The sequence below is a fragment of the Salvelinus alpinus genome, chromosome 28 (genome assembly GCF_045679555.1).
Source record: "Salvelinus alpinus chromosome 28, SLU_Salpinus.1, whole genome shotgun sequence".
Taxonomy (NCBI): Eukaryota; Metazoa; Chordata; class Actinopteri; order Salmoniformes; family Salmonidae; genus Salvelinus; species Salvelinus alpinus.
Genome location: NC_092113.1, coordinates 13745904 through 13760281, shown reverse-complemented (window position 1 = coordinate 13760281; position 14378 = coordinate 13745904). Strand labels below are relative to the sequence as shown.

At 45.3% G+C, this 14378-nt stretch overlaps 1 protein-coding gene across 1 annotated transcript in view; it reads left to right on the top strand.

Annotated features, from left to right (window-relative positions):
* Positions 1-13445, top strand: part of noc2l (NOC2-like nucleolar associated transcriptional repressor) — a 29282-nt gene extending 15837 nt beyond the window's left edge. Inside the window, exons 14-19 of the mRNA XM_071371752.1 lie at positions 2346-2447; positions 3175-3318; positions 6651-6764; positions 7209-7341; positions 12234-12344; positions 13053-13445. Coding sequence (XP_071227853.1) covers positions 2346-2447; positions 3175-3318; positions 6651-6764; positions 7209-7341; positions 12234-12344; positions 13053-13204 — 756 coding nt within the window. The 3' untranslated portion in view covers positions 13205-13445. The remainder of the gene's footprint in view (positions 1-2345; positions 2448-3174; positions 3319-6650; positions 6765-7208; positions 7342-12233; positions 12345-13052) is intronic.
* The last annotated feature ends 933 nt before the right edge of the window (positions 13446-14378 follow it).

The window sequence follows — 14378 nt, the reverse complement described above, 5'->3', positions numbered from 1 at the left end:
TGTTGTAGCTTAGACCCTGTTTTACATCATCTACGGCTTTTGTGTTGTGCCCGCCATCGGTGCTCTTGAATACAGGGTGGGTGTCATGTTTTGGCTGATAAATGTACTAAAATGGGAATAATATATTTTATATTTCAACTTTCAAGTGGAACCACAAAGTTGGTTGAAGGTCTACACATCAGAGAATGTTGGCTTGAATAGGAATATCTGTTTTAAATGATACTGTCAAGCCTCCGTAGGAAACCTATTGAAATATAGATAATAGAACAGCCATGACCATTTTAGGTTGACATTCAACGGTGGGTGGTAGTAAATATTTTAATTGAACTTAAATTGAAATGGTCTACCATCAAAATTTCACTGGTCTAAAGGGATGGGTCACTTCTATTCATTTTATTTCTATGATTGAAATTACACCCACCCTGTTTGCACGAGCATTTTGTCCCAACCGATGGTTAAATTGTCAAACTCAACTGTTGATCTTTTCCAATGATGAAGACATGGATGTCTCATGGTATGGTGGGGTATGCAAAATAGGTCAACTTTAAACACCTTTATCTACTGAATGTTTTGGCATTCAGGTCCAAAAAGTCCCTTTCTGACCACTTCTTCCATGGGCAAACATGTATGGAAAGTGATCGGGTCAATACCTTTTGAATTCTATTACGAGATTCATATGATATTGTTAGTTTTTAACGGTTAGGTCTAGTTCTGTCCTCAAGCACCTAGTGGTCAATATAGTATCTTCTCATGCAACTTTACGTCTTGATACTTTAATCATCTCAATGAAGACTTCAATTAGGCTACCACTAATTAGGCATGCGTATCGTCTGTGCACCTCTCCTTTAACTGGGTTATTTCTGTGACTTGTTTTGGAAAGCTTAATGGTGATGCACCTGTTTTCCAATGGTTGCCGAGATTGTGGAAGCGCCTACAATGGTGTGGCTTGGCACCTTTAGTACAAGGATTGCTGGAGGTCAGAGAGGTCATGAATATCTCTTAGCCCTAGCTATTTTAGGGTGTTTAGAGAACATTAACTAGTAGCTTAGGATGTCTATTGTAGGAGTGGCCTACAGGTTGAAAGTAGCATGTCCTTCAAAGATCAATCTGCAGGAGAACTGTGAAAGTGTGTCTTGTTGTCCTGCATCAGCACATTAGTTTCACATCTTTGCTGTCTTGGTTGTAAGTCCTAGACGGCTACCTTGCCTAATCAGTAAGAATTGATTTAGTATTATGGCCATTATGCAAGTCCCCTTAATTCCACCCGCCCTCAAATAAAACAAATATATTTGGATACATGCCAGATTAGATTACGGCGCACTACTCAACCTGTTGTCTGTGTCAGTGTAATAGAATAACGATGCCATTCTAACGTGTGGCAACAAGAGCAGCTGATCAACTCCATGTCTAGGCCCTACTAGTTAATGTGTTTTCACACTCCTCCCTGACACACGGTGTTACCCACCGTGTGTGCATAAGGGGATTGAGGGCAGTGGGTAAAAGCCGACGTAAGGGGCTCTCACCAAGCCAAGAGGATTGCCACACGGCCCTCTGGGATTATCCCTTGCACTCCGCTGGTCAGGACTGGCTTTCGGTGCTGTTGGCAGGGGCAACCAACGCCACCGGCTCCACCAATTGTTTCTACCGTGCCGTCGGTGCCTGGTGACTCACCATTGCTACTGCCAGACATGGCTAAATTAACACCTGTCTGACCATTAGACCAAGTAGAGAGTGTCTGACTACAGTAGGCTGTATGTGACCTACAGTACAGAAATTAGCGTTATTACTATAATAGAACTGAAATGGGTCAACTTTCTCTCATATCCTTTTTTGCTTTGCTTCTGTAGCATTCCATGTTATTGCTGCCGTGTTGGCGGACCCATGCCAAATCGTTTAGAACCGAGGACCATGTCTTTGGATGAGCTGGTGGTGATATCTTAACTGAGGGTCAGGGGTTAAGTGTGGGTGTGTGGCCAGTCGAGTATCCACTGGGGTTAGTACAGAGCCATGGGGGATGCCACACGTTGGCAGCACCAGGTGGCAGACAGCAGGTGACCGCTTAGAGATAATCGGATCCGTCAGGTAAATCCAGTCTGTACTGACGGCTGTACTCACATAAATAGCTGCGATCCGTAAAGTGTGTGTTTCAGACTTAACCCGAGGAGTGGCGTTAGTGCGCTGAGGTGTCCCTGTAATCTAGCTCGATGTTTGCACATGTCTTCTCACAGATCAACTCCCCTCCTTTCTCCCAACAAGCCTCTTGAATGTTAATGTGAGTATCACATTGGTGTGTGTGGTCCCTTCGGTTTTTATTTTCTGATTTGTATACTTTTGTGTTGTTTCAGGATGGGCTGATAGAGCAGGTGTATGATCTGATCCTGGAGTACTTCCACTCTCAGGCCTGCTCCATCGGCTTCCCAGAGCTGGCCCTGCCCACCATCATCCAGGTAATACCAGCTCCTTCTCCTCTTCTCTCCACCCCTAGTCAGCTAATAGAACTACTTCACCAATTGATGCAATGGCATAATGTCCATACCCTAAGCCAGGGATAGGCAACTGGCCCTGGAAGCAAAAACAAGTTTTGATTCTCTTCTCCTGATCAGCGACTGATTCAAATTTTCGAACATCAATATGCGGATATTTTATTCTACACATTTGGTAAATGGTCAGCTATTCAACATACTAACTCAAACATCTTGAGGTGTTGTTGACTATCAAGTAAAAAAATAAAATCTTAACTGCTAGCCTTTCTCTACAGCAAACACAAGGCGGCAAGAAACTTGACTTGGTCTTATAGTGAGTAGGCCAGATGGAAAAAGAGGGGGATGAAGAGTAAAGTGTGTCTGTGCTGACCTTTAATGGTTCCACCGGCTTGCCGTTGTTTTTACGGCCCTGTGACCAACCACTGAGCCCACTTCCTGTCAGAGACAGCCAGCAGTGGGTGGGTGGGAGGCGAGCTCCTCTACAAGCCAAAGGACAAACAAAGCAATAATCTGCCCTCAACAAAGCAAACAACGCATGACTTTTCCTCTTCTACTCCACACACACACGCACGCGCTGGGCATAAAGTAGTGACGGTCCAGAGGGGAAAGACAAGCACCAGACTAGGTGATTATATACCGTTTTTCACTCTTCCTCCCCCCCCTCCTTTCTACCTCCTCTGCTGCTCCACAGCTGAAAGCGTTCCTGAAGGAATGCAAAGTGGCCAATTACTGCAAGCAGATCCGCCAGCTGCTGGAGAAGGTACAGGAGAACAGCGGCCACATCACAGCCCGTAGACAGAGGGCCGCCTTTGGAGTGGCCGACGCGACCGCCGTGGTGAGTTTGGCTGTGTGTGTGTATGTGTGTGTGTCCGCCCGCCCGTGAGCAACTGAGCCTGTCTGTGCCCGGTCTTCTGGGCTGGTGTTCCAGAGCCCTCATTTCACCTCTTCGATGTGCTCGCGGGCGCGCGCACACACACACACCTCTTTCCCATCAGTGCCTCTGCTTCCCCAAATATATAGACATTCACCCAGTACGTACATAACGTTTCATGATTTAAATTGAGATTTTCAGCAGCCAGCAAGCTGAACTTCTTCAATTATGTGATGGTTCATCAACGGTTGATTATTGAGTTACGTTGGTTGTTAGATTCCAACTTAATGTTTTTTACACACACACACCGGTCTGCTGGGGAGCTGCCTGGAGCAGTCCCACCTCCTCTTAACCCGCTGTACACCCCCTTCCCAAAACACATACACACGCCATCCTGGGCGAGCTCCCGTAGGAAGTGCCTGTGAAGGTCTCCACCAGCCTAGAGCGTTTAACCATCATGTGCCCCCTGACCCTTAACCCCCTGACCTCTCCTCTGGCTGTGTCTTTTACACACACATTCAGTGGGGAGATAAGAGCCTTGGCTACACACACTTAGCGGCTGCTGCAGTGAAACCTGAGTAGGAAGCCGAGGTAGAGGGAGGGATGCGGGAGGAGACATCCCTAGGTGAACACTGGCGCTAGTTAAAGGACAGCGCTGTGGTCATTACACCCTCCTTTATAGGTTTGAACCAGCCTCAACGCCTTAATGAGGGGACATTATTGGAGGTGTGTGTGTGGGGCGGAAATGCCTTTTCCTGTGTGTGTTTTCCTCTCACCGTATGCGCTCCACCAAGCACACCCCCTTCCCAGGCTGCATTGCGCCTCCGATCCAGGCTGAGTGCCTCGCACCCGTGCTAAAGATTTAAGAGTGAAATGAAAGAGGGGATGTCGCTGTGTGTAATTTAGCCTGGGAGAAGTGTGTGTTTGTGTGCGCACGCTGCCAGAGACTGAGAGGCGGACAGCGTGGCACCGGAGGCAGCGCCTGTCGCCACGGCTCCCAGCCCAGAGGAGCCTTTCGCCATGGCATCTGTCCCCATGCTGCACGGCAATAATGTTGCCAGGGTAGAGGCCAGCCCCCGTTCCGGCTGCAGTGGGCCCCAGACACCCAAACACAGATCACATTTCAATGGTCCTCAACTGAAGCCTAAAGATATTTTTTATTGGTAGGCCTATGCTTTTTGTTTTTACAGTTTTGAGCGAAAGGTTTTTGCCATCTTCTAGAGTAGGTAGGCTAGGTGTGAGGGAACAGCTGTGCCAAATACTCAACCCTAATCCCATAGCATTTTTTTGTCTGGGTTTGAAGTGTTTTTCAAAAGCACTGGATCTTTCTGTTCATGTCCTCTCCTCTTTGTGCTGGGGCCCAGCCTAATAACCGCCACTGCAAATTGTCGTAAATAGGTTTAGCTAACCGACGAAGGAAGCTGCGGTCTATACGCTCTATTGGATTTGGAGGTCAGATAATCCTATTGGGCCTGATCAATACCATCCGCAAAGACCTTTAGGGGAAGGGCTGGCGTAGATTCTCCAGTCTCCTCTTTCAGCTTCTCTTCTCGCTCTCTCTCTCGCTCTGTCGCTCTGACCACCATTTGCCTCATGCAGCACGACACATCCTTCGCATAGAGTTGATCAGGCTGTTGGGCTGTACATTATCATGCTGAAACATGAGGTGATGGCGGCGGATGAATGGCATGGCTATGGGCCTCAGGATCTCATCCCGGTATCTCTATGCCTTCAAATTTCCATACATAAAATGCAATTGTGTTTGTTGTCCGTAGCTTATGCCTGCCCATACCATAACCCCACCACCACCATGAGGCACTCTGTTCACAATGTTGACATCAGCAAACCGCTCGCCCCCACAATGCCATATACGCTGTCTGACATCTGCCCGGTACAGTTAAAACTGGGATTAATCCGTGAAGAGAATACTTCTCCAGCATGCCAGTGGCCATCGAAGGTGAGCATTTGCCGAACTGCAATTAGGTCAAGACCCTGGTGAGGATGACGAGCACGCAGGCGAGCTTCCCTGAGGAAATTTCTGACAGTTTGTGCAGAAATTCTTCGATTGTGCAAACCCACAGTGTCATCAGTCCGGGTGGCTGGTCTCAGACGATCTCGCAGGTGAAGAAGCCGGATGTGAAGGTCCTGGGCTGGCGTGGTTACATGTGGTCTGTGGTTGTGAGGCCGGTTGAACGTACTGTCAAATTCTCTAACCGACGTTGGAGAGGCGGCTTATGGGAAATTAACATTACATTCTCTGGAATCAGTTCTGGTGGACATTCCTGTAGTCAGCTTGCCAATTGCACAATCCTTCAAAACTTGAGACAGCTGTGGCATTGTGTTGTGACACAACTGTGCGTTTGTGGCCTTTTATTGTCGCCAGCACAAACTGCACCTGTGTAATGATCATGCTGTTTAATCAGCTTCTTGATATGCCACACCTGTCAGGTTGATGGATTATCTTGGCAATGGAGAAATACTCACTAATAGGGAAGTAAACAAATTAGTGCCCAACAATTTTGAGAAATAAGTTTTCTGTGCATATAGAACATTTCTGGGATCTTGTATTTCAGTTCATGAAACATGGGATCAACACTTTACATGTTGTGTTTTATATTTTTGTTGAGTATAAATTGAAGTGAAAGTACACCACAATACCCAGACATTTAGATTAAATCAGATGTCTATACGCCTCGGAAAGGAATAGACTGAGATCCGTCTCGTCAGTAATAGCTCAAAAATCGTCTTCCTTTATTATATTGATACTTGAACTCCAAGTATCGATTAAAAAAGGGTGGGGAGTGGGGTTTCTTCTAGGTAGTGTTGGCTAGAGCTAATCGGCACCAAAAAGCCTGTATTTTTCATCCTATAGCTTGTTCGCCATCTTTTTAAATAGGGAGTCAACATGTTTTAAGCACTTATGTCCCTGACTGATCAAAACGTGTTTTCTCATGCTCTCTCTGCAGCAGACATATAGTGATCAATATGTATGGATCATGAAATTGCAATAAAATCGCAATATCGAATCGCAATACATATAGAATTGTGCGAATCACAATACATCGGCATCTAAGTATCGTGAGGCCCCTGGCAATTCCCAGCCCTAATACACACAAATACAGAGTGGCTATGTAACAAGTGTGTGTGTGTGTGTGTGTGTGTGTGTGTGTGTGTGTGTGTGTGTGTGTGTGTGTGTGTGTGTGTGTGTGTGTGTGTGTGTGTGTGTGTGTGTGTGTGTGTGTGTGTGTGTGTGTGTGTGTGTGTGTGTGTGTGTGTGTGTGTGTGTGTTTGTGCAGGCGAAATGGGAGAAGCAGACTGCGGAGGAGGGGACGCCCCTCACCAGGTACTACAGTCAGTGGAAGAAGCTAAGGGAGAAGGAGATCCAGCTGGAGATCTCTGGGAAGGAGAGGGTAACTATCAGACACACACACCTACATACCAACTGTTTTAAGATAAAAGTATTTTCAGGACATTCATCCAAATTCAACAAACGTCCCCATCCTATTTTACAAACGATACATGTAACTTGAAGGTTTGAGTAAGATAATGCATTGATGTCAGTGGGAAATTAGCGGAAATGTTCAAGGTTGCATGCAAACATTTTTGAAGAATTTGACCTTTTTATTCGTTTGTTATTTTTCAATGGGGGCTGTTCCCAGTTTCCAGTGGTTTTTAGGAAATAAATATGGCCAAAATGTTTGTAAAGTGTTTTGTAAGTGACTTTGCTGCATCTTCTGGATCTTGAGCAATGGTCTCATTGTCATGTGGTCCCAAATCACCTGTTTTGACAAGACGTTTCCCATAACACTACATTTTGAAGTGGAGCTGCATATTGACATTTCCTCTCGTTTAAGATGGAAGACTTGGACCTCCCTGAGATCAAACGCAGGAAAATTCAGGAGAAGAAGGCTGTGGACAAGAAGGAGTTCAAGGATCTCTTTGAGTCCGACAGCGACTCCGATGACGACGGAGGACTCAAAGTCAAAGGTAACCCCATTTACATACACAGCTGGGTCCTGTTCATTACACACCAATTGGAAGGATAACATTTCAAAACGGAGAGGGATGACTTGGCCCTGTCCAGTAAGAAACACTCATTTTGGTTGCCTGTTGCCAAATTGTCTCACTATATTTCCTGTTAGAGCTGGCTGGTAAAAACTCCCAGTAGTGTCTCTCACCTGATGATGCGCATGCTTGAGGGTCCTATGCATGTCTTGGCCATTAGGAGGCTGCATTGAGTTGCACAGTCCATCTACAGCAAGCATCGTCAACTAGATTCAGCCATGGGATGTTTATTTTTATTGAGCGGATGGTCCATGTGCCGGAACATAATTACAAATAATGTTTATACTGCAAATTAACCGCAATAAGCCCAAACGTATATAATTTGACTTAAAACCAAATCATTTCAAACCTTCATTATATTTGTATACAATCATGCATGGGAATACTTAGGAACAGATTTTTTTAATTCAAGTATCTTGGAGCTGATTTCCTGGTTTTTAGACAGTCTTATGTCCAAAAATAAATAAAAAAGTTTACTCTTTTTTTTTTGATCGCTCAGAAAACTTAGGTGCTACATAAAACCACCAGTTAGGGAACCCTGATCTACAGACTGTTGGCCAACAGCACAGAAGCACACTCTCTAACACACTGTGGTACACAATTAAACGCCTATATGGCAAGGATACAGCTCCTCATCCCTTTCCGGGATGAATTTTTGGCCTCGCTCTTTTTGAGATAATACGTTACTTCTCTAATCTGAGTGTAAGCTGTATTGAAGTCGGTGTTCGTGAATCCTGATCCCATCAATGGCTCATTCTGAGGGAATGTACAACTGACCTCAGTGTTGCCATGCTGCCCTCCCAGCAAGACAGGCTCTATTCAATTAGTTGGAGTCTACTTATCTCTCCTATATTTCTTTCTTTCTCCTATATTTCTCTCTCCTCTATCCTTCTATATTTCTCTCTCCCTTTCTCACTCTCAGCTGAGTGCAGCTGTCACTCCTGTCTTCCTTTAAGCCCTGTGTGTCTGGCCCTCTGCTCTGGGTCATCCACAGGGCAGGGCAGGAGTCCTCTTTTACAGCTTTACAGTTGGACACGCTCGAGGGAGGCGGAAAAACCTTAGAGGTCGGAACGAGAGAGTGAGGGGGCGGTAGGGGATTTTCTTTTCATCTGGTCCTCATTGTAAGGAGAGTCTCCGCAAATGGGCGGGCAGCTGCCGGCGAGCCGCGGGCCCGCCTCGCCCCGGCGGCCCGTCCCCTTGCTCTCTCTCTCTCTCTCTCAGGAAGCACAGGCTTGGATCCCGGTGGGGGTTCCTAATTCAAACCAGCCCACCGGAACAGCCAGAGGTGGCCGCTCCCCAGTACTTCCCCTACTCCCTCCTCCGCTTCCCTCCAGCTCCCAGGGCTTAACTGGCTGCCCCCGCATGTCCTCCGCACACACAAACCAACCCACCCTCCAGCCCTTGACAACCTTCCAACCTTTGGGCAGCTTACCAAACTGTGGTTGGTTGGAGTCAGCTGAGATGCCCCAGTGGTGGAGATGGAGAGGAGGAAAGTGTGAGGGGAGGAGAAGACTGGCTTCTATGAATGTGTCTAGTTGTTATTGTGGGGTGTCAAGTCCTTCAGGTCGTTTGGGGGCAGACGGGCATGTAGATCCTGCTGTCCCTCACAACCCCAGTCTAAAATATACAGGTTAAGACGAGGATTCTAATATCCCAAGAATTCTAAACCATTGTACCAGCAATGCGAGCGAAAATGACTGGAAGTGAATGTTAGCAGTACGGAAAGTTTGCCATCAAAGTGGAAAAATAACTGCAATCATCTCCCACATTTTCAACCCTTATCCTATAGAATCAGCAACGGCGCAGGTCCCATGAGCTTTGTTTTGTTTATTTTCAAATGCTTCCGTGTGGAATTATTACTTTTTCCTAACCTGTATATTTTCGACATCAACCCCAGTCGGGGTGGCTGGCTGGCTGGCTGGCTTTTGGACGATAAAAAAATAAACAGGAAAGCCGATATACTTTTTCCGCCGGCCAATTGTCCAGGAGAAGAAGAAAGAAAATCCTTTGCGAAATAATGTTTTAGTTTTTTTGCCTATTTTGAAGCAAGGTAAAACATGCCTCATAATATGTATTAAAACGTTCAGGTTTCAAACAATTAAGTATGTTTTCAAAATGCATACTGCCTCAGCTCATTGCAAAGTGGTGTGACGCGCTGATGAAGCCTGCTTTCCCTTGCCATTTGATGCTGTGTTCAAAACAACTGGGAACTCGAGGGCCTTCCGGGTGGCGCAGCTGATCCAGGTTCGATCCCGGGCTGTGTCGCAGCCGGCCGCGACCGGGAGACCCGTGAGGCGGCTTCCGGGTTAGGGGAAGGTTTGGCAGATTGGGGTGTCCTTGTCCCATCGCACTCTAGCGACGCCTATGGCGGACTGGGCGCATGCACGCAGACACAGTCGCTAGTTGGACGGTGTTTCCTCCGACACATTGGTGCGGCTGGCTTCCGGGTTAAGCGATAGGTGCGGCTTGGCAGGGTCGTGTTTCGGAGGACATATGGCTCTCGACCTTAGCCTTTCCCGAGTCCCTACAGGAGTTGCCGCAATGGGACAAGACTAACTACAAATTGGATATCAAGAAATTGGGGGGGAAAGGGGCACTTACGACTTCAGTGCATTCAACTGAAAAAATAAGAAAAAATTGCTCCGACTGGAGAAAAAATAGTTTTGAACGGTCATCCAATTCGGGAACTCTGTCTTCTTTCCCAGTTGTCTTGAAAGCACCACAAGATGCTGCAGCAGCTCTTGTGCTGTCTGACACATTTTCTACTCAAAGGCTCAATATCTGTATGCGGTACGCCAGGGATCATCAACTAGATTCAGCCGTGGGCCAATTTCTTTTCTTGAGCAGATGGTTTGGGGGCCAGAACATAATTACAAATCATTTGTAGATGGAAAATTGACCTCAAGAAGCCCAAACAGAGAGTATAATGTTTGACTAAAACATAATCATTTCAAACGTTGCTTACATTTGTATACGATCTTGTTTCTCTGTTATGTGTGGGAATACTTGGGAACAGACTTCTTAAAATCACTTGGAGCTGATTTCCCGGTGTTCCAAGTCTATTATGTCACAAGTAAAACAATAAAAACTATCCGACAGTTGGGGAACCCTGCTCTACGGGTGTGATAAATATGATGCATAATGAAACTAAATTATGCAAATAAACCGATAAGTATGACCAGTCAAATGCATTTCCATTGACTGGTATTTCCATCAATGAATAGGCTAAAAAGCATTATTTTGTAAAGGGAGGTAGTTTCACGAGCCAATGTTAACTGGTGTTGACACAATGACTGGAAGTTAATCGTATCTACTAGCATGCTAGCAGTTACCATAGACTTCCAGTCATTGTGCTTACGCCAGTTAGAAATTGCACTAACGCTAGTTAGCAACTTCCTTCAAACCACATAAAAAATTGTATCCATGAGTTCAACTTAGTCTGCGGAAGTAGATAGGGCTTCATTGCCAAAATCCTGAAGTATCCTTTTAATTAAGCATCTGAGTATGAGTCCTGATATGTGATCAGTTTTCATTTTGGATCATAATTAATACATTTACATGAACATGATCCTAGATCAGGCTCACGTACTCTGAGATGCTTTATGAATATGGGCCCAGAAGTGTACACATGCAGGCAGGTAGGTAGCATCTAACCACCTTGGAATTGCCTATTACCTGCATGGTGATGGAGCTGAGAATACATTACTCATGACAGTTTACCACAGCCAATTTCACACATCTTACACTCAGTTGCTGCCTAAATATATAAAATGGAGATAGCAGGCAGGCTTCACTTCAGACAGCTACAAATTCCTTCTGTAAAATGGGCGAGTCTGTGTGTGTGTGTGTGTGTGTGTGTGTAGCAGAGGCCACTGCAGAGTGGTCCCTGAGCTTTAAAGTAGGGTTTGATAAGATGCTGGTAGCCAGGAGGAGAGGCAGACACTTCAATTGCCACACTCCCAACACTTACTACTAAGAGCATATTGACCACACACACACACCGATACACAGTGAGTTACCTAGAATGACCAATAAGAATGACCAGTCAAAATGTATTTATTGGTCAATGAATGAATTAGCTCTTCTGTCTTTCTAAACTGATATTTTCATCTGTCGCATGAAGCCGCTCGCTTGTGCATTGCCCTTTTTGACAATGGTGTTTTCCCGCTAATTGCGTTATGGAACGAACATTTGTGTGTAGTCTACTACCTTATGTGCATTTCTGCACTTATAATGTGAATAAATAATAGTTTATTAAAAAAATTATTGCTAAACGTTCTGATCTGTTGCATCGAATTCATTGCATTTTCTGTTTTTATTTTATATGTACTGGTTGTATGAATTTTGTCTCTTATCGTCCCTCTGTCCCAGAGTCGGTTTGGAACAGGCTATTTATTTCTCGACAAACTGACCAATAGAATAGGTAGCCTGAACTTTTCTAGTAGATTGACAAAGACTAGTGATTTTGCTGTTTGTTACTCGTCTTGTTGATGAGGAAAAGTAAATGTGGACAGTTATTCTAACATGTTCAAAGTGCACATCCGAATTCGCTAAGAAGGACCCGCACATCATTGAATGCTCAACTTGCATGTTCTGTTAATATGAATAACCATATTGTAAATGTGATTTGTGTCATTCTGATCACCGTGGGTGGAACCCCTAATCAGGTTATGGACCCAGTGCATATTGGTCCGGTAAATTAAATGACGGTCACATTTTCCCTTACGGAAACCCTGATGTGAATAAAACCAATTCAAAGCTAATGAGGAGTATTAACTGGTACTTCATATTCGATTTCTCTTTCTTCTTGCCAGACACAAAGAGAGGCTCTGATGAGGATGATGACGATGATGCTGATCTTCTTCAAGAGCTGTCTGACCTGAGCGATGATGATGGGGTGGGGGAAGACCATGATGGTGCTTCAGGTTTGTGGACTGGCTTCTCTCTCACAGAGCACGACAAATATGTGCTTTTCATACTACTGAGCTGAACCAAGCCGAGCTGTATTGGGCTGGCCTGGTTACGCATCCACTGTAGTTTCTGGAACCGTGATGGAAAGGCTAATGTGAAAATGGAACATGCAAGCCAGCGGAGTACGGTTTGGTTCGGGTCTGCACACTAGTGTGAGTATTAGAGGACACATACAGGCCTGGTCCAGAATTGATCTCCAGCCTCCTACCACTTCTGAGTTGACAGATCTGTAAGGGGTTTGATGGGGTGTAATCAAAATGGTGATGGCTCCACCTAGCCTTCCAATTGAACTGAGAGGAGCTTCCAACATATTGTTCACTCCATCTAAAGGGAACCTGCCATATTCTCCACTCAACCCCATTTTGGGCAGAACTAATCCCAATCATATTTCAGACCAAGCAATTTACATACATTGCTGCCTGATATTGTCTTGTGGTGTGATTTTGTTTTCTACATGTTTAAAGTTATCGTATAACATCAGTATGAAAAACAAAAATAATTCTAACTTGGTGTTCCAGACAGTGATCACTCCTACTAAAAAGGGGCAATCAGGGATTGGTACATAGGTCCTTATTTTTTTGACTTTGGCATTGTTTGAATCCCAGATTGCCCCTTTTTAAATGAATCCCTCTTTCATGCTCTTCTTTCTCTTGTCTCTATAGATGATGATGATGGTGGTGATGATGATGATGATGAAGAAGAGGGGGCTAAAGCCTCGACGGCGCCCAAACAGCTGTCTAGCGTGGCTCTGAAAGAGTTGGCAGAGGGAGACGAGGACTTGGTGGAAGACCTGGAGCTTTCCGACCAGGACTGACACACCGTGACGCATACACATACACACACTAAGACACGCACACACACACACACACACACACACACCGATTGGGGGTGGAGAGAAGAGTGTTGGCTTGGAGCTCATCTTTCCGTACATTCAATCATTACTGCTTTCCCTGTGGACTCCTTTCTACTATAATTTGTTTCGGTTTGGTCCATCAATGTGTATAGTACAAACATGTTCTTAATGTAATTGTACAAAATAAAAAATAATTCCTAGACCTATTTGTTTGTTTCTTAGTGAGATACCCTACTGATGTATGTATGCATTGTTCATTTCAGTGTACAGGATTGTGAATGAACAAGTGTGGTGGGTTGTAGCCAATACGTGTGTGCGAGTACATGAGCATCTGTTACCGTGTTTTGAACTAGGGTTTCCTCTGCATTTACTAGGGTTGCCTTTAGTAAAGGTAATTTGTTAGAAGAAAGGGCTTGACTATACTGTAGCTGTGCTGTGCTATCCTATGGTGGGCTGTACCAGGCTGTGCTGGGTATGGGGGAGGGGTTCCAGCCCCAGGGCAGCAGTGTGCCAGGCAGGCACGGCCATGTCTGATGTCTTGCCAGTCTTCTCTGCCCAGGTGGTGAAGAGGGAACACAGACTGTCTGTTTCCTTGCCAACTAACACACACACACACACAAACGTAATCCTCCTTTTCTGCACCATCACAACATTTCCTTCCCTCGTCCTCCCTCTGCTTCTTCAGACTGCCTCTATATCATTACTCCTCTGCTTCTTCAGACTGCCTCTATCATTACTCCTCTGCTTCTTCAGACTGCCTCTATATCATTACTCCTCTGCTTCTTCAGACTGCCTCTATCATTACTCCTCTGCTTCTTCAGACTGCCTCTATCATTACTCCTCTGCTTCTTCAGACTGCCTCTATATCATTACTCCTCTGCTTCTTCAGACTGCCTCTATATCATTACTCTGCTTCTTCAGACTGCCTCTATATCATTACTCCTCCCTCTGCTTCTTCAGACTGCCTCTATATCATTACTCCTCCCTCTGCTTCTTCAGACTGCCTCTATATCATTACTCCTCTGCTTCTTCAGACTGCCTCTATATCATTACTCCTCTGCTTCTTCAGACTGCCTCTATATCATTACTCTGCTTCTTCAGACTGCCTCTATAGCATTACTCCTCTGCTTCTTCA